The sequence below is a fragment of the Vitis riparia genome, chromosome 7 (assembly GCF_004353265.1).
Source record: "Vitis riparia cultivar Riparia Gloire de Montpellier isolate 1030 chromosome 7, EGFV_Vit.rip_1.0, whole genome shotgun sequence".
Lineage (NCBI taxonomy): Eukaryota > Viridiplantae > Streptophyta > Magnoliopsida > Vitales > Vitaceae > Vitis > Vitis riparia.
The window spans coordinates 20,052,885-20,072,746 of NC_048437.1; the positions used below are offsets into that span (position 1 = coordinate 20,052,885).

Here is a 19,862-nt window from a genome sequence, read left to right on the forward strand (position 1 = left end):
CATTTTCCATTTTAGACGTGCCCAGTTGCCAATTCACCTTTGTTTTGCAATGATTATAAACAAAGTACAAGGTCAAACAAGTCCATATGTTGGAGTCTATTTACCTCAACATGTCTTCTCACATGGTCAATTGTATGTTATATTATTATGTGGAACTTCAATGTCAACAATAAAAGTCCTCATCAAATATGTCACTCCCATATGTGCCACTATAAATAGATTTTCTACAAAAATGTGGTGTATAAAGAAGCTTTTATTCCATAAAGGTAATGAACTCATGAATGTTTTAAAGTTTTCATTATTTTAATTAATTACTTCTCTTATTACATGCCAATATAATCTTTATTCAAACTAATTTGTTAGTTTCTTCACTTTCTATGCAGCCATAATGTCTAACAAAGAAATGGATACTTGAGGGTTTATTCATCTTAGCTTGTTGCAACCTTTTTATAGAGACTGGACCATACAAGTGCTTGTGTTTCACCGAGGATCAATAAAGCAGTATAAAAATTCAAAGGTATCTGGAAAATTTTGGAAGATAATATTGATGGATGATAAGTTTTGATGAAATTTATTTATAATGACACTTTCTCCCTCCTATTTTTAATCTCAGTTGATTTTCAAAAAAAAAAAAAAAATTACTTCATTTACTTTTTGCATGCTTCAAATTTGTGTTAAAAATAGTTTTTTATCCTCTTATAGGGTTCACAAATGCAAGCTATCTTATTCAATGATGTGATTGACATGTTCGAGAATGATTTTATCATAGGGAAAACATAATTCATTTCAAATGGATTGGCAAAACAAGTCAACAACAACTTTATAAATGTACATGACACCCTTGAGCTGATGTTATTTGTCCATAGTCAAATGGAGGAAGCTACAACTAACATTGATATATCACATGGTTTATATAATTTTAATGAGCTTAAGGACCTTCATCATCATTTAGAGGCTAATAATTTAGTTGGTAAGTGTATATATAATAATAATAATAATAATAATAATAATAATAAACATATTTCATTTTTAAGATGCTAGGAATTTTTATATTCTCATATTGTCCTTGTAGATATATTAGTCTTTGTTGTGAAGATTGATCCCTTTGTTTTGATAAAGAAAGATGAAGCTCATGGTGACACTTGTCAGCCTAGTTATGCTCATGAACTCACTGTATTCATCTTATCCCTTTTAAAAATAATTTTTTCTTTTTTAAAATAATTTATTTTAGTCTTTACAATATAATAGTTTTAACTTTACAACTTTTTTTTTATTTGTTCTCTTTATAGTCCTGATACAATTGCATTGACATTGTGGGGAGACCTTGCAAGAAATGAAGGATATTTACTAGAAGAAAAACTCCTTTGTATGCCAATAATTGCTTTATCAAAAGCAAAAATCACAACATATGCAGGTACATATCATTTACTTTTTTAAACATTTTTACCATGTTTATATCAACCATTTAAACATTCTATTGATAATTAGGAAATTTGTGTCTTTCTACATTGTCAATCACCATAGTTCACTTCAACTCAAATCTTGAAGAAGCTAGCTAAAAAATTCAAAGAATGGCATGCTTCAAAAAATGACTATTTTGTTTTCATTTTTTTAAGCACCAAAATTAATATTGCAACAAGCTCCTTTTTCAAGTCAACACTTATTTTAAGTGCATGTTTGTCAGGTGCTTCCAGTTTGTCAAAGTTTATTAACTCAGAACAAATAACACTTATTGATTTGATAGAAAAACCATTATCTGAATTTCAGGTTTATGATATCATAAAAAAAAAATGTTATACCTACGTGTCATTCATTACAATAGTCAAATTAATATTAATATTTTGTATGTAAATGTGTAGAAAGTTCATTGTTCTTTTAAAGAAACAATACTCCATATTTATGATATGAATGAACCTTGGTACAATGCATGTAGAAAATGCAATAAGAAAGTGTTGTTCAAGGATGGAGCAAAATGTACAAAATGTCGCAACACTACTACAGACCATTGCCCAAGGTAATATCATTTTACGCATATTGATTACTGACTTTAGGAGTGATATTTATTGAAATTTAGTGATATTTATTGGAATTTTCAAGCTTCATTATTAACTTTGATATTAATATAGGTATATGCTTGGACTTACAATTGTTGATGGAACCTGTCAATCTACTTTAATATTGTTCAATGTTGTTGAAAAACTCATTGAGTATCTTGTAACTGATTTTATCAAATCAAAAAAATAGGTAAATTGTTTTTTACTTCTAATAAAGTAAGAAGGGGGAAAAAAATCATATTATCTAATTTAGCCAATTTAATGTTTTCGGGAATGCATGAATAGTATGTTTAATAAAGAATTAATCCACTGCTATGGAAAGTCATTCATGTTCCTCATGAAGATTAATAAAATCATTGACACAACTTAGTTGTCAACTAGGTTCATTGCAGATGAAGTCTACCTGGAAGAAGATATAAACGCCATTAGAATGAGCATTGATGAAAATTTCCCTATTAAAAAGAAACTCAAGATTGGAAATTGATAACTTCTTGTTTCTTTTATTGTTGGAAAAAGCTTGGGTTATGTTTTCTCATGCTAAGAACCTGAAGGGTATTCTTAAAGAATATCTCTTGTTGACTTACCTATTTTAATGAACATATTGTATAAAATTCACTAAAAAAAACCAAGGTGATGTGATGTTAATGCTTATTATTGTTATTGTTGTTTCTAAACTCATTAGAGATATAGCTTGTTTTCTTAGATTTTGGATTCCTGAAATTTACTTTTGTTGTTCATATATAATTTAGGGATTGGTTTTTTTTTTTTTTTTTTTATGTTTTCTAATGTAATTTAGGTATTTTGAAATTTTTTGTTGTTGTTTGAATGGAGTTTAGGAACTGTTTACTTTTTGTTGATTCTTACTCCTTTTTTTTCTTTTCTTTTTTTGGCTATTTTGGAATTGATAAGGTATTCCATGTTATCTTGGATTTTGGATTCTTGAAATTTTCTTTTGTTGTTTGGATTTAGCTTAGGCATTGTAATTCTCGGTACTATGATTTAGGTTCTTAGAATTTTTATTTTTTGGAAAATCCTTAAATGGATTCTTTTGTATTTACTTATTTTTCCATGGACTATAATAGTTATGTTTTCAACAGAGGGAATGAATGAGTTTTGAAGTTAAACCGATATATATAATGTCTTTCTTGAATTTGTTTCACAAATCTGGCAACTTTCAATGTTTGATTAACATGTTTACATTGCAAAAGAAAATGTTTAAAATAATTTTTTTTTTAAAATATTATGGACTATATAATAAAATATTGTCAATTTTTTTTAAAAAAAAATTAAATGCTAATTTTTTTATATTCAAATATTAAATTTAATGACTTCAATAAAAAAGCTCATGCATTTCGCGTGGGCACTTACTAATATATATATAATGTATATCTTAAAAAATTATTCTTTCGAAGTGTATATACATCCATTATATATATATGGATGTATGTACACAAAATATTTTTTTTAAGATATACATTATATTAAATATCTATTTCCAATTGTACCATACAATGTTTAATTATAAAAAAATCATTAAATAAATAAAAGTAATATTAAATATTGATATGTATTTCATAGTGAATAAATATCATCACAATAACATTTGTCATTTTATAATGATAAAAGATAAAACTTAGAAAAATTTTAAAATTGATTTATCATAAACAATTTTATTTTTAAAATTAAAATTTTATTTTCTTTGGCATTTTTTAAGTTAATAACTTTTGTATGCAAATAATAATTGGTATTTATGGAGTTTGATTTAAAATCTTTAATTTTTTTTCTCAATCTTTTGGTATTTGATTGATATAATTATGGAAAATAATTCTAATTTGATATTAGTGTAAAAATTATTACAATGTCAAATCACAAAAACTTAAAGGGCTAAAATGTCCATAGATCATGAATAAAAAAAAAATCCTGAGAATGCTTAAAAATAAATAGCAAACTTAGCATTATAATAAAATTACATATTTCATTATGTTTTCTTCACTACTAGTACACGCTTTAAAATAATCAATTCCATTCTCGCTTCTTTTCATAAAAGATTTACAAACACTTTAATGGAATTTCTAATTTGGATATTGATTCTTTGTATTCTAATTTGGAATTTCTCTTCCTCTTTTCCCCTTTCTTGGAAATTGATACTATTTTTCTTAATCATTACCCTTGAAAGATAATTTAATTTAAGAACTTTCCATTATGATATTATGGATTTAATGATTAAGATTTATGCTTTTATTATTCGTCTTATCAATTTGGTGGCTTTTTCACTACATCCAAATGGTTAATAAATAAAAGGGGAATCATGAAATCATGCACAATTTAACAAAAAACAATATAGTTTTTAGAACATGCACTCAAATAGTAAAAATAATGAAGATTCCAAACTTACCCTCACCTTCCTCTCACCAGCAGCCGCCAACTACCACATTTTTCCTTTTTTTTTTTTCTTGTTTTTTTATTTGTTATTTTTACCAGACAAATGACACCGTATCACATTATTTTTCTTTTTCTCTTTTTCCCCACCCCTATAATATCTCTATCTTCTTTATGTTTTTTTTTTTTTAATATGTTAGCTCTATAAAATCTTTATAATTTCATTTTTTAAAAATATTTCATCTTTTTATATTTATTAATTTTAATTATTTATATACCATGAACAAATTTAATATTGATGAATAATTAATGAGAATAAATTTAATATAAAAATAAATATATAATGAACAAATTTAGAGATTTAGGGCATTTGCTTTTCTATATTTATGTTAAATAAAATACTTATTTATTTTATAAATTCTATATATTGTTGTATTATTTTATTGTTTATATATTTTTAAAATTTTAAATTTTCATATAAAAATCAAAGTTGATTATTATAGTTTTAACTTTTCGCTTATGAATTTAACTGGACAACAATTTTATTTTTTTTCTTCGTTAAAATATTTAATTTTTTAAAATTAAAATTGAAAATAAAAACTCAATTGTGGTTCTAACATTTTTCTTTATTAAAATTTTTAATTTTTTATTTATATAAAATAAAAATGAAATATATTTTTCATAAGAAAAATTGTATTTAATCATTTATATTAATTCTTCTTAATTTTATTAAAAATTAAAATTTTTGCATGTTAAAGTTGCACATTGATAAACATAACCTTTGAAATAAAAGTATCACTCTTTTATGAAAAAAGTAACATTAAAGTGTGTTCAAAGTATCATGAAAATCTATTACTTTTAACACACTTTAATGTTACTTTTTTCATAAAAAAGTGATATTGATGGTTATGTTTATCAATGCACAATTTCAGTATACAAAAATTTTAATTTTTAATAAAATTAAGAGAAAATTAACATAAATGATTAAATACATTTTTTCTAAAAAATATATTTTATTTTTATTTTATATAAATAAAAAAATTAATTTTAACAAAGCAAAATGTCAAAACCATAATCAAGTTTTTATCTTTTTCAATTAAAATTTTAAACATTTTAACTAAAAAAAAGTTAAAACCATGGGCAAGTTAAATACCCATAAATAAAAAGTTAAATTTATTTTTATATTACTTTCTTAATGTGACATGTTGGTTTGCCACATCGAGCTTAAAAATATTGATAAGTATGAGTAACAAAAAAAAAAAAAAAGGAAAAAACAATTATTATTATCTTTTTTACTTATCATGTCAATTTTTTTTTTTTTTTTTTAAAAAGAGAAGAGTACGGTAGTTGACCGAGTGGAGAAAAGTTAAAGGGGTAATCTCAAAATTTTGTTTATGTTATTATTCAAGTACACGCTTATTGAATTACTTTTAAAAAGTTCTTAAAAAATCTATTTTCCCTTCTTAATGTACCTTTAAGGAGGTTTTTCATATGATATAAGATTTTAATTTTTTTATATTTAATTACTATAAGACACTTCTTAATGACCCCATTTTTTGGTTTTTATTGCCATTTATCGCTAATAAATTGATATTTTTGCATTTTTGGGCTCGGTCAAAGCGGGTTGCCTTGGTCTAACCTCCTCAAAAATCAATATATGCTGCTGAGAGGATTTGAATATGAGACCAAAGGCTTAGGTGGAATCTATAGCAACCACAGGAGAAAGTTGCTCCTTGATTAAGAAAATATGCACCAAAATATATATAAGAATACTAAAGATTATTTTATTAAATAAATTAATTCTAATTGTTTTATTTTTACATTAGATTTAATTTATTACCAAAAATATAAAAACATAATTTATGTCTTTTTTTATATAATCTATATATTTATAAAATATAAAAAAATTTATACATATTTTATTATTTATTTGAAATCATTAAATACATTTAAATTAAAATGGATCCTAATTTTAATATTAAATATATTTTAAAATTAAAACATATTATCATAATATTATTGTAAAATAATATAATGCAACTTAATAATAAATGTATACTTATAAAATTTATATTTAAAAAAAAATTTAAATGTCTATTTTTATTTTTTATATAATTTTTTAGAGTTTATTTTTTAATATTTTCATAATTTTCATTAATTTTTATATTACCAATATTTTGTGTTAAAATATTGGTTAATATATATATATATATTTTTTCATTATAACTAAAAAGAGGATATGATTTTGACAACTTCAAGTGGCAGTCATTCTTTTCTCGCTGACGAAGTGACCACATAATTATTAAACCCAAAATCCTATTTGGGCCGGGCCATCAGATTTTCTGTTTCTATTCTATTTTAGGCTGCACTTGTTTCTGCCCAGAGGCCCATTGCCCTCATAGCCCAGCCCAGCCTGATTACACCAAAGTGGAAGAAAACTACTGTCCTGGAAACCTAAAACCACACTCTGATCCTTAAACCCTAGCCGCAGCCACGTCTCTCTCCTCCGTTCCCTGCCGTTACCATCTCCGGTTACCGCTTTCGCCATTGCGTCTCCCTATTCCGGTCATCACTCCACCGTTTTGATACATAGCTGCTTTTTTAATATTCCAAGATGGTGAAGAAAAGCAAAAGTGAGCAAATTCAATTCGAATTTCAGTGGTGGATTATCTGCAAAATATGTGTGAAAGTTTTGTATATGTAATTTGGATTTGGATTGATTTTATGCAGAGAGTAAGAGCAAGAGAGTGCCATTGAAGAAGAAGTACAAGATCATCAGGAAGGTGAAGGAGCACCAAAGAAAAAAGGCCAAGGAAGCGAAGAAGCTCGGAGGAAAGCACAAGAACAAGGTCGAGAAGGACCCCGGAATCCCAAATGATTGGCCCTTCAAGGAACAGGAGCTCAAGGCTCTCGAAGCTCGGCGGGCACGCGCACTCGAAGAATTGGAACAGAAGAAAGCTGCCCGGAAGGAGAGGGTACTCATTGATTTTTATTCCTTTTTTTTTTTTGTCATTTTCGTTTTCGCCGGTTGATTGATTATCATGATTGTGCTAGAAATTGGTGGACGATTTTTGTGATAAATTTTGGTTGATGGCCATGGTATATTGAATGTAGAACACTTGAATTATTTTTAGAACAAACTTCTGACCAGGTGAGTAGTTCTTTCTTTTCCTGGATGTGGCTTGTACAATTAAGAGCATTGGAGACAGAGACATTGAGGTTGACTGTAATTTTGTGGGTTTATATCAGTGATTTTTGTATTATGGGTTGGCATGTTTTGCACTCTTCTTGCTAAATTCTTCTTTAATTCAGTATTGGTTTTAAGAGTGTTGTTCCTGTATTTAAGGGATCTTGGCTATTTTGATATCTGGTGTTCCCATTAGAATGTATTTATTAATGCTTTTCTTCTTACATCTCTAGATCTAGCATTTTATCTCCTCTGCCCATACCTTCTGTCTTCCAATTAATTAAATGGGATGATCTGCATTTCAGGCTCAGAAGAGAAAACTGGGGTTACTAAAGGATGATGATATGTCAAAATTGGCTGATATGGCTTCAGCAAAAGAACAGGATTTTGAAGAGGGAAAAGTTACTGAGGAGCCCACGCGAACTGGGAAAAACAAAGGTGTGTTGGCACCTAATGCACTCCAAACATGCAAGTTAGATGGGAGGAAATTTCATTTTGTCTATATTTTCTTCCTTCTTTTTTTTTTTTTTCCATTTTACTGTTTCTGATAGCTCTTAGTTGTGCTCAGATAACTCAGATAGGGCTTTCTACAAGGAGTTGGTCGAAGTTATTGAAGCTTCAGATGTCATTTTGGAAGTGCTCGATGCTCGGGACCCTCTAGGTACTCGTTGTGTTGACATGGAAAAGATGGTGATGCGATCAGGTCCTAATAAGCATCTCGTTTTGCTGCTCAATAAAATCGGTACTGCTCTCTCCTAATGGTTTTTATTTATTATGGATGTTTTTAATAATTTTGATTTTTTTAATCTGCCTAACAAAATTTTGGAAAAAGATATAGTTTGAAGCTTTTTCAGAATTTAATGTATATTGCTGTATGGATGTGTGAGATTTTGAATCCTGTTGATTGTATTTCCTTTCTTTCTATCTTCATATTTTGGTGCTTGCAATATCTTCAATGGACTAGTGTCCTGATTGAGCATTTATAAATTCTGGTACATGCTTTCCTTATTATGATCTCACTATATCAGATAAATATTTGACCTTGGTTTCCACTTTATTTCATAGAACATAGTGTACAAATATGTATGTATAATGCTTCATATGCTTGCTTGCAGCTTCCTATGCTAATCTTTATTCATACCTGGATCTCAGATCTTGTTCCCCGGGAAGCTGTTGAGAAGTGGCTCAAGTATCTCAGGGAGGAATTGCCAGCAGTTGCCTTCAAATGCAGCACCCAAGAGCAACGGACAAAATTAGGATGGAGATCTAAATCAAAGGCTGCAAAACCAAGTAACATTCTTCAAACCAGTGATTGTCTTGGAGCTGAAACACTCATTAAGTTACTGAAGAATTATTCAAGAAGCCATGAGGTACTTAATAGTATTTCTTTCCTTTCATAACTATCTATTTCCTTATTCCTGTGATATGTATTAAATATACACTTGTCTTTCTGCATTGTGTGTGTTGTCTGTGTTGGCACATGTATTTAAGGATTTTTTTTCCAAATTTAAGCTTGTGGTTCCCATGCAGGTATTTTTGTGCTTGCTTGTGTGTTTGGAATCTTTTTTATTTTTTCTTTTCTTCAAAATATTATTTGGAATTATTGTAATTTTTTTTTTATTAGATACAAAAAAGTGTATTGATTATGGATAAAAAGTTTATGAGAAGGATGAGGAGTCCTTCCCACAAATATAAAAACTGATCAAACTGATCAAAATATAACTGAACTCCTCCACTATACAAAGAGATCTACACAATGGATTAGACCATGTAAGTACATAGATACCATCTCCTCAAACATGGACGAAGTTCTTCTCATTGTTGATCAAACCCTGACAATTAAGCCTAATGATGTTGAGAGGAATGCCTTTAAAAGTGTTGCTACAAGAGGCCCAAAAAGGAGAATCAAAGTGAAGTAGATCCCATAACATCTTTGATGTTTTCCACTTATCCTCAAAGATCTTGCCATTTCTCTCTCACCACACAATCCAAAGCAATGGGAGACAAGTGATTTGCCAAAGAGTCTTGCCTCTAATGGAGTTCCCCAAATCCAAAAATGAAATGATTATCATACCCTATATACTCCCGGGCTGAACCCAATCCTTGCTTGTCTAAATAGAATATGTCATAGCTCCAAAGTTATCGGACAATGTAGAAAGAGAAGGTCAATCATCTCTCCACTTCCCATACATAAGATGTATTAATTAGGACTTATTGTAATCTTACTTTTGACTTACTAATTGAATTGATTCCTTGTTCAAAATGTTCTTATTGTGTTGAACTACCTTATCTGACAACATTTAGGTTTGTGCTCCAGCCTCAAATATATATATGTATATATATATATATTTTTTTTTCTGGACTAATCTAGAACTTAAGTGTAATAAAAACCCAAATGGAGTGAGGAATATGATAGTTCGGTTTTCCAGATAAATGGTTGCTTTCAATTAGTGTAACTTAGCCAAAATATATATATATATATATAGGAGATGCATTAAAGAAGATGCATAAAGCCACAAAGCATACACAAGACGGCTAAGGCCTCTAAAAACAACAAAACCAGAAAGGATTCACCTTCCCTTAAGTGGATGCTACCCCTTCCAAAAAGCCTATAAGGGAGAAAGACTCCTCACCTAAATACAATTTGGCCCAACTCCATAAATTACAAACAAAAAAATTCTTTAGTTTCTGGATATTCAACACAGCCCCCCTAAAAGCTAATCTATTCCTCTCCTTCCAAACCGTCCAAAAAATACACAACGGGATGGATTTCCAAACCTTTTTTCTTTTCTTCCCCACAAAGGGGCCCTTCCAGCTAGTTAAGACCTCCTTTACAGTTTTTGGAAAAACCCATTTTACATCTACTAACCCAAGAACAATATCCCACAAGGCTCTAACCACCATACAGTGTATAAGAATATGATTTACATTTTCTTCTTCACAACCACACAAAAAACAGCAATTAGGAAGTTGCAACCCTCTTATCTGGAGCCTATCCAGAGTAAGCACCTTCCCCCACGTCGCCTCCCAAGCGAAAAAAGCGACTTTAGTTGGCACCCTATTCACCCAAATACACCTTGAAGGAAAAACAGTGTCATTAGGATTGGCCAGCAAACTATAAGCTTCCTTGATCCTGAACTGACCATTTCTTCCTCGCCTCCAAAGAAGGCCTATGACCCCTCAAAGCATGGAGCAAATCCCCAATCATGTCCAACTCCCAATCATTAAAGTCCCTCAAAAAATTGAGATTCCAACCTTCTTGACCAGAATTTTGATCCCACATTTCCTCAACCGTTGCATTCCTATGAACAACCATGACAAAGAGGTGAGGGAAGCAATGGGACAGCTCTGTATCAGTACACCAAATATTTGTCCAAAATCTGATTTTGGTGCCCTTCCCAGCTAGAAACACCATGTTATCCCAGCACCAACCAGATTCTTTCAAGATTTCCTTCCAAACCCCTACTCCAACCGCCCCATTAGCCTTCTTTGACCTCCATCCAAGACCCTCTTGCCCATACTTCGTCGTGATCACTTGTTTCCAAAGATTATCTTTGTCACAAGCGTACCTCCATATCCACTTACCAAGCAAGGCTTTGTTCAACAGGGCTAGCTTCCTTAGGCCTAGCCCACGCTTGTTCTTGTCTGTACAAACCACCTCCCATTTAACTAGATGAATTTTCCCCTCCAAGTATATATGTGTTATGTAAAATGCCTTTGCCTAATATTCTGGGAAGTACCTCCAAGACAAATTATGCTGATCAGATAATTAAACTCAAAAATCTGCACAGAATTGCTTTGCTATCAATCACTTTGATACCGAGCGTCTGCATTTCACATCTTAGTCAAACTCATGTTTGACATGTTTCTTTCTTTCTTCTTTAAAGTTTGAACTCTTATGATAATTGTGACAAGGTATGTGGTTTCTATGACTATGATTGTCAATTTGAAGCCTATGTAATAAATTGACTCTCTTCAAATATTTTTGTTATATGCCACTTTTGATTTTGAACTTTTGCATATTGATTATTTTCATGATTGCAACTCTGAATCCAGTCCTATACTGTTCTTTGCAGATCAAGAAGTCAATTACAGTGGGTATTATTGGATTGCCTAATGTTGGTAAAAGTAGCTTAATCAACAGTTTGAAGCGATCCCATGTTGTTAATGTGGGTGCTACACCAGGTTTGACAAGATCAAGGCAAGAAGTTCACTTAGACAAGAATGTCATACTGCTGGATTGCCCTGGGGTTGTAATGCTCAAGTCTGGGAGCAACGATGCATCTATAGCTCTTCGAAATTGCAAAAGAATTGAGAAGTTGGATGATGTAATCAGTCCAGGTAAATGAATCTGCACTCCATTATGGCTAGTAAATATGCTTATGGATGACAATATATAATTTCTCCTCAACTGCCCTGGTGGTGTAGTTCAGCAGTAGTGCTTTGAACCAGAGGTCCCAAGTTTAAGCCTCCCTGGTATTTAAGTGTAGGGTAGCGGGGCGAGCCCATATCACCTTGGATTAGCTTTTTCAGCCATCTGGATAAATGCCTTGCTACTGGTGCAGATTCCCTGTTATTCACACCCTTCACACACATATGCACATATAAATGAACATAAATGCAAGATGCACTAACATTGTTGGAGTAGTTTTGTTATTTCTTATTTTACTTTTGGACTTACTGGGGGTCCATTGGCATGTCTCCTTAAAATATGCTTCTTATATTAATACGTTAAAGGGTTGAATTTGCATTGAAATGGTTCTGGAGGTCATTTGGACATCACCCAATCAAAAATAATATTATTTTGATATCATAAATGGAGATGAATTTGAGCCATAACATTGATTGTGGAAGGTTATCATATGCTAGTATTGTCACTTCAATAATAATTCTATAATCTGTTATTAATCCCAGGGGCTATTTTGTTTCTGGACAAATAATTACCTGACAAGAAGTTTTTCATCAGGCTACTTCTTCATCCAAGTTGATCTTAGTATGTGATTTAATGGATTTTACTTCCGATAGGCATGGCATTAATGGATTTTCAAATGCCTATTTTTCAATTACTTTGATCTATCATTTTGCAGCAATTTATTTCTAACTGTAATTTTGCCCAGAGGGGCAAGAAACAAATTCATCAAAATAGACATACTGCATTTTTACCCAGCTCTGGTTAAATTTTTCTCAAGATCTAAGCCTCTGTTTCCCAGAAGGAGCTCCTAAGAATTTGAGGCTCTGCATCACTGCCAAATTTTAGAAGAGTGTTACTCCATATAGTAGCATCAGGATCTATAAGAAATTTGCAGTGAATGCGTTTCTGAAAGTTAGCTTGGTTTTCCATATAGGAACTTTGATATTTAGAAAAAGGTTGTACTTATTGTTATTATTAGCATTTTTATTTCAGGTTCTAGTTAACATACTAATTCATCTTCCCAATCTGTGGATGATACAGTGAAGGAAATTCTGAAACTTTGCCCAGCTGAATTGTTGGTCACACTCTACAAGATCTCAAGCTTTGAGTCAGTCGATGACTTTCTGCAGAAGGTGGCTACTCTTAGGGGCAAGCTTAAAAAGGGTGGTATTGTAGATACAGAAGCTGCTGCAAGAATGGTTCTGCATGACTGGAATCAGGGTATGCATGATGAGTGTTTATTTCAATCTTTTTGTCCTCCATACATAAAAAGAAACCAAAACGAATATGGAAATAATAATATGTAAAAGGGAGGGAACTCCAGAGCGCAACTAAAGTGGTGTCTTGTAACATGTTTCAGGTAAAATTCCTTATTACACAATGCCCCCAAGCAGGAATCAAGGGGAAAATTTGGAGGCAACAATTGTTTCAGAGTTTGGAAAGGAGTTCAATATTGATGAAGTTTACAATAGTGAATCTTCATTCATTGGAAGCCTAAAGTCTGTTGATGATTTCCATCCCGTTGAACTTCCTCCTAATTCTCCTCTCAGTTTTGATGAGAAGATGCTCGAGGTTTGTGAGCTCCCCTTACAATTTTAGCATCTAAGTTGTCTGCCTACTAAATTGCATTCAGAATAGTAGTGTGCCACATGCATATACAACAGCTTCATCCCTTTTTTGTTTTCTGCTTTTAAGTGGTATACTACATAGAAATGAAATAAAACATGAATTTCTTAGACTCAATTAATTTTCTTGTACTAGGCTCAGAGGTGATATTAAAAAATTGAAATGACCATTATCCCCAAAATGATCTTTTATATGTGAAGTTATACCAATTTTTGAATATCATGATGGGAAAATACTTAAATTTGAATCCAATGGAAAAAAAAGCATAGTGATGTCATTTCCATATGGTTTTTGAATGCTGCCTTCAGCTGTTTTACTTTTTCCACTTCTCAGGGTGATGTACAACCACAACCATCAACTCAAGGGGATCAAGAAGCCAAAGAGATGAGTGATGGTGGGGATGATGAGTCCATGGGAGTTGAAGAAGATGCTGCAGGTAAGACCAAGGCAAAAACTGCTGGTAGCAGACAAAATGAGAAGTTATATGCAGCAGAAGGCATACTGAATCCAAAGATAAAGAGAGCAGAGAAGAAAAAAAGGAAAAAAGCCAACAAAACAACTGCCATGGAGGATGATGACTACGATTTCAAAGTGGATTACAACAAGAAGGGATCCACCATGGAGGATAGCGAGGGGAGTGACGCTGATGGGGAGGCATCGATGGCTGGTGTTGAATTTGATTAGTCATGGGAGTAGCCATAACATGGAAAATTGGATTCAGTTTTTGGAAGCTATACGGTTGCCTAGGGTTAATGTAATTCACTTTCAAACCTTAAAATTGTAAGAAACATTTGTTGGCATTGCCATTTTTTGCATTATTCAATCCTTCTTCAGTTTGAAAATTATGCCATTTTGAGATGTAAGGATCATGATTACGAAGGTAGCACATTTCATGAGTAATGTAAAGTGAAGGGTAAACATGTTTTGGGAGAAAGCTTATAAATTTTGAGTTTAGTATTAAATGGTACCAATGGCAATCTATTCTTTCTTTCTTCTTTTTCCCTTTTTTTTTTTCCTTTTTATTTATTTGTTGGTGTAATGGTCATAAACTCCGTCTGGCAATTGGGAACTTCGTCATAATTGGTGACCTACACTTGTGCTTCAGGGCATTGCAGCCCATGAGCATATCTCTATTATGGCAACAAAGCTAATCTGCTATGAGGATATCTCTCCCATTCATCTCATGAACAAAAATTTGGCTTAAAACAAAAGAGAGCCTGCACAACTGAAAATTTCCACAAAGCACATGCTATGAGACTATAGAAACCTGCAATCACTCATTTATTTGAAAACACAATAGTTGCTGTGATCCAAATTCAGTACAACACATAAAATTGTAAGACACGCCAAACCCAGATGGATGTTCACTCCTCATTTGGCACGCCTAAAACAGGGTCCTCGTTAGGGGGACGAGGGCTATTTGGGTTAGACAGCAAGGGTGAATTTGCAGGGGTTTCCGCACTCGTCGTTGAAGCTGTTGAAGTAACACTGTCAGTAGCTGCTGGGGTAGACTTGGGAATGAGTCCTTGTGCTTCCAGCGCCTCACGGGCCGCTTTCTCTTTGGCTCTCTTGGCCTTTTCCAACACCTCGTCCTGGGTATAATTTGATTCATAAGGTATTGTATCTTCCACCAGAGACAAAATGATAGTTAAGCAAGCACACAAAAAGAAAAGACAAAAACAAGGAAATGATGTTTCCAGAGTTTTCAGAATCAACTTTTGGGGTTAGAACCAAGAAATATACGCCATGTTTAAATGGTATCAACAATGTTGGACTTCATGATTCTTACTGACCTAACTCACAGCATTTCCATTCAATAAAATGGGAAGTAATAGATCTCAAAATAACATTAATGAAATCACAAATTGAGGCATTACCTGCATTACATACCAGATTCTAAAACAATGCTTTCAGTTAATCCCATTTGAAAGCAAATCTAGACCCTACCTTCAACAAGTTATGAAGGCTTTAAGCGATTAATTTATAAGTTTGTTGGTTTCATGACATTTAAGCACTAGATTTAATTAAACTGCTTAAAAAATAAAAAAGAAAATCTATAATTGTTTATTTTACCAATTCATCCTCTACAACCCTATGATGACATTCTCCACACTTTGTTTCCATACTCAAACAAACACCAGTTCATACATAATGCCACATGGACAGAACTCTTAAACTGACTATTGAAAAGATATCCTAAATAAATGAATTAGCTAAATCAAGTAATAAATAAGTCATTTCCGATTTTACACCCACAAGGTTAGAAGCCACATTTGATCATAGAGTTCCTCGACCCCTTTTAACCTTTCAGAAGCCACAAGGGCATTTAAAATCAAGCTAACAAATAATGGTTAGAAAATAGCAGACAAAAAAATTTCAGATCACCCACAAAGAGGTAAACATAGTTTAACTGCTTAGGACCTGGAAGTCTTGTACTTGCTTTTGTTGCTCAGCTTGCAACCTACCAACTACACTCAGAAATTCCCCAACTGTGGATTCGATACGTTCATTCAGTGCTTCCGCCAAAGCCTTTCCCAAGAAGAAGGCATCCAGAATGCTTCTGCTGTCACTGTCACCTGCAAGATTGACAGCCTCACTTGTTCATATAGAAAAAAGGGAAGCAGTATTGTATATTTTTCTGTCAAATTTTACTGATGAAAGATCTATGATGTAGGTTTTTAACAAAGAAATATTTTTGCAACATATTAAAGTTCCTCTTCCATCACTTTCTGTCTTTTGTGGGTCTCTGTATCTCTTGCTTTATCAAATAAACAACCACACCCCTTCTTGCCCCCAAAAAATACCAACTGTGCATAGTGAAGCTGGGAAACCAAAAATAATAACAATGGTAATACAAATCTGGAAACTATAAATGATCACAGGAAAGCTATACAGCTTAGATCAATTAAGAGGATGATAATATAGCTATTTTAGCTCATATCCAAAGGAATTCTATGAGCAGTTAGTCTCCCAAGTAAATCTGTTTCTCCCTTATGGATTTTCTGTTCTAGAGTACTAGAGGTAGCATGATTTTTTTCTCTTTTTATTTATCTAATGAAGAATCCTCCCCAATAGCAAGGCATTTATCCCAACTGTTAGCAAAGCAAACCCCCAGGTGACATAGGGCCACCCCTCTATCCTACACCATTTGGATACCGGGAAGGCTCAAATTCAGGCTCTAGTTCATTACCAGATTGCACTACCACTGAGGCTACACCTGAGAGGCAGAGGTAGCATGATTTTGAAGACAAAAAGAAACTCTCATGGAGATTCTCTGCCAAGTCTCACCAATTTTGGAATGGTAATCAATAACCTAAGTTTAAACATAGGGAACACCCAAATATGGAGCCAGAGTGAAGGGTCAATTGAGGCAATCACATTTGCTTTCAGTAAAAAGGCTCGTCTAGCACTTCAACAAGCTTGGATAACATCTAGACAAGCAGAAGCAGAAAGGACCCTAGACTAGAGTTCTTCGTTGTAGTTTTTATTCTTGTAGTCCATCTATCTTCTTCAGGCCTGGTTGTAACTTGTACACAACTTAGGTTGCAACCAGTTTGGTGTCCTTAGATCTAGATGCTCATTACCTCCCAAAACAAAAAAGCATGACAACAAGTACCTAAAAAGGCAAATGTTTGATTCTGTTTCAACTAATACCATCATCTGATATCTACATCTCTCACATGTATTCATTTTTGAAAGGTTTGAACATTTAATAGCTTGTATCCATTGAACGGTAATGTGACACATATGATAAATAAACAGGAACTAATCCTGTTTATAATTAATTACTGTTATAATTATTACCTTCAGCATTAAAGGTTACTTTTGGTTGGCAATTATTGCCAAAGATGGTATGAATTCTTTGTGGTGAAAAATAGGAACAGATGTAATAGCCAAAATTGAGTAAGAAGGGAGACTAGAGTCCGATAAAATCAACTTATTAACTTGACTTAATGACTTAATTATTAAGCATATTAAGTCTATTTGGTAAATTATCTTAATATTATAACTTAAAATTGAAAATGACTTTAATAAATCAACTTAATGTCTTAATAACTTAATCATAATTTGACTTAAATTCATTTTAAGTAATTAAGCATTAAGTTATACCAAACGCTCTCTGGGACAAGCTCTGGGAAATTTCTTCTTTTTATCAACTTAATGACTTCATAACTTAAGCATAATTTAACTTAAATTCACTAAGTATTTAAGCATTAAGTTTTACCAAACACTCTCTAGGACATGCTACTAGAAATTTCTTCTTACAGTAGGCACCTTATTAAGTTTTACAATGATCCTCAGAGGCACACTTCTTTTAGTACACTATTTCCTTATTTTCCTTTCTATAGTAAAACAAAATAACACCTATTGCTGATTATGTCCCTTTGCAATAGCATTGGCAAGCTTTGGACCTGCAAGGTTATCATAATCTGACCCTTTATCATCTTTCGTGGTGGCAGACTTCTTTTAGTATACTTTTTCCTCACATTTTGTTGCTATTAAAATCTGAAAGTGCATCTACTGCAGACTGCAGCCCTTTGCCAATTGCATTTCTCATATTCAACCTATGAGACAAGCCAAAGTCCTTCAAAAACAGAAACCATAAAATGGACTTCTCACTTTCATCCATCTTCTCCATCTTGTTAATGGGGCCTACTTGTCGCCATCATTTTTTTATTATAAAGTGTGCCCCCAGCACCAAATAGGTTTTCTCTTGTAAACCCTTTTCTAATTCCCTCCCAAATTCTACTTGCCTCTCACTTCCTTTCCCGCCTCCTAAAAACTTGGGTTATGTTTGGTTCCTAGAAAATTAGAAGGAAAATGCAAGGGAAAGAAAATAGGGAAGAAAAGTATAAGGAAAGAAAAAGTGAAGAAAAATAAAAAAATAGATTTAAAATCAACAAATTATTTTTGTATACTTTTTCAAACTCGTTTCACTTATTTTCTTCTATCATATAAAGATTAAATAATTCAAAGATGCATAAATTTCTAACTAATTTTAGTTATATTTTACTTTCTTTCATATTTTCCTAGTGAAACCAAACATTCCCTGGCATTTTTTTCTTTCCTTAGGACTTTCGTGAACCAAACATTGCCTTAAGGCTTCAAGCTAGTTTTTATCCCTGAAGCAAGTCAATAATTGAATTGTAGAAAAGAAGCCCTGGACCATGTCTTCCACACTGTAGGGAAGTGAGTGAGACAATTCATTATCCAATAAAAGCAACCATATTAAAATGGATTAGTGAGGGGGGAAAAATTCCAAATCCCTCAAGGATGGAATGAGAATCTGACTGTTTACATTCCAACTAAAGCATCCATTTTTCTGAAATACAAGGTAACAGATTCGATCACAACAATAGGCGTTGCACTGACCAAACCAGAATTAACCATATCCACAGAACTCCCAACTCCTTCAAAACCCCAACATAAAACAGCAAAAAATCAAACTTCCCAAATAAATTCCCAATGAAATGCCCATTAGAGTCTCAATAAACTCATCAAAAATTCTTTTTGTATCAGAACTCCCATGGAACCAAATGAAAAAAGACGAGGTAATTTAATTTGGAAAAAAATAATAAAAAAAGCCAAATCAATGCTTCATGTGAGAGACCCAGATCATAAAACTACAAATTCACACAAAAAACCATCAAAACATGGCACTTTCACCCCCAAATCTAAGAAAAAAAAATTCAGTGTAGCAAAGAGGAAGATCAATACCCGAACCAGGTGGGGGTGGATTAGTGCTGCTGTTGCACTGTACTACTCTATCCCTCTGCAACCCGCCTCCCCTACACCCAATTCCAAGGCTGTTAAATCTGAGTTTGCGATGTGAGAGGGGTTGATGGCAACAAAAAGACCTAGTCATGGGCCTCCCTTCAAGAGAAAAGAAGGTGGGTGGTGGGGAAGCTGAAACCCCACTCATTCTTCTCTCTCAACTCTCAACCTAAACACTATGGATTACAGAAAATGGGTGCAACTGCAAGTCTGCAACTTGTCAGTTGTCACATGTTTATGATGGTGTTTTCTTGTTTTACCTGCTAAAATCCTAAGCACTATGCTAGATATTTGTGATTTAGCATTCTTTCTTGTTGGACCAATTATTATTTTTTCGTTTTTATTTTATTTTATTTTTTTGGAAAAAGGGCAAAATAAAAAATAAAAAAGGTATTCTTCGCTGAGAAAATTATAGATTTGCCAAACTCCC

General features: G+C 32.4%; 2 protein-coding genes across 2 annotated transcripts; one reads left to right on the forward strand and one right to left on the reverse strand.

Moving 5' to 3' along the window:
- Positions 1–6,885: 6,885 nt before the first annotated feature.
- On the forward strand, positions 6,886–14,624 carry LOC117918270 (guanine nucleotide-binding protein-like NSN1). Its single transcript, XM_034834779.1, has 9 exons — positions 6,886–7,066; positions 7,164–7,408; positions 7,926–8,058; positions 8,189–8,362; positions 8,773–8,990; positions 11,697–11,961; positions 13,073–13,252; positions 13,392–13,603; positions 13,991–14,624. Exons 1-9 carry the CDS (start codon positions 7,048–7,050, stop codon positions 14,339–14,341), a joined length of 1,797 nt encoding a protein of 598 aa, XP_034690670.1. The 5' UTR covers positions 6,886–7,047; the 3' UTR covers positions 14,342–14,624.
- Positions 14,625–14,909: 285 nt separating this feature from the next.
- LOC117918271 (uncharacterized protein At4g13200, chloroplastic) lies at positions 14,910–19,657 on the reverse strand. Its single transcript, XM_034834780.1, has 3 exons — positions 19,376–19,657; positions 16,079–16,233; positions 14,910–15,249 (listed from the first exon to the last, which is right to left on the reverse strand). Exons 1-3 carry the CDS (start codon positions 19,578–19,580, stop codon positions 15,022–15,024), a joined length of 588 nt encoding a protein of 195 aa, XP_034690671.1. The 5' UTR covers positions 19,581–19,657; the 3' UTR covers positions 14,910–15,021.
- Positions 19,658–19,862: the final 205 nt, after the last annotated feature.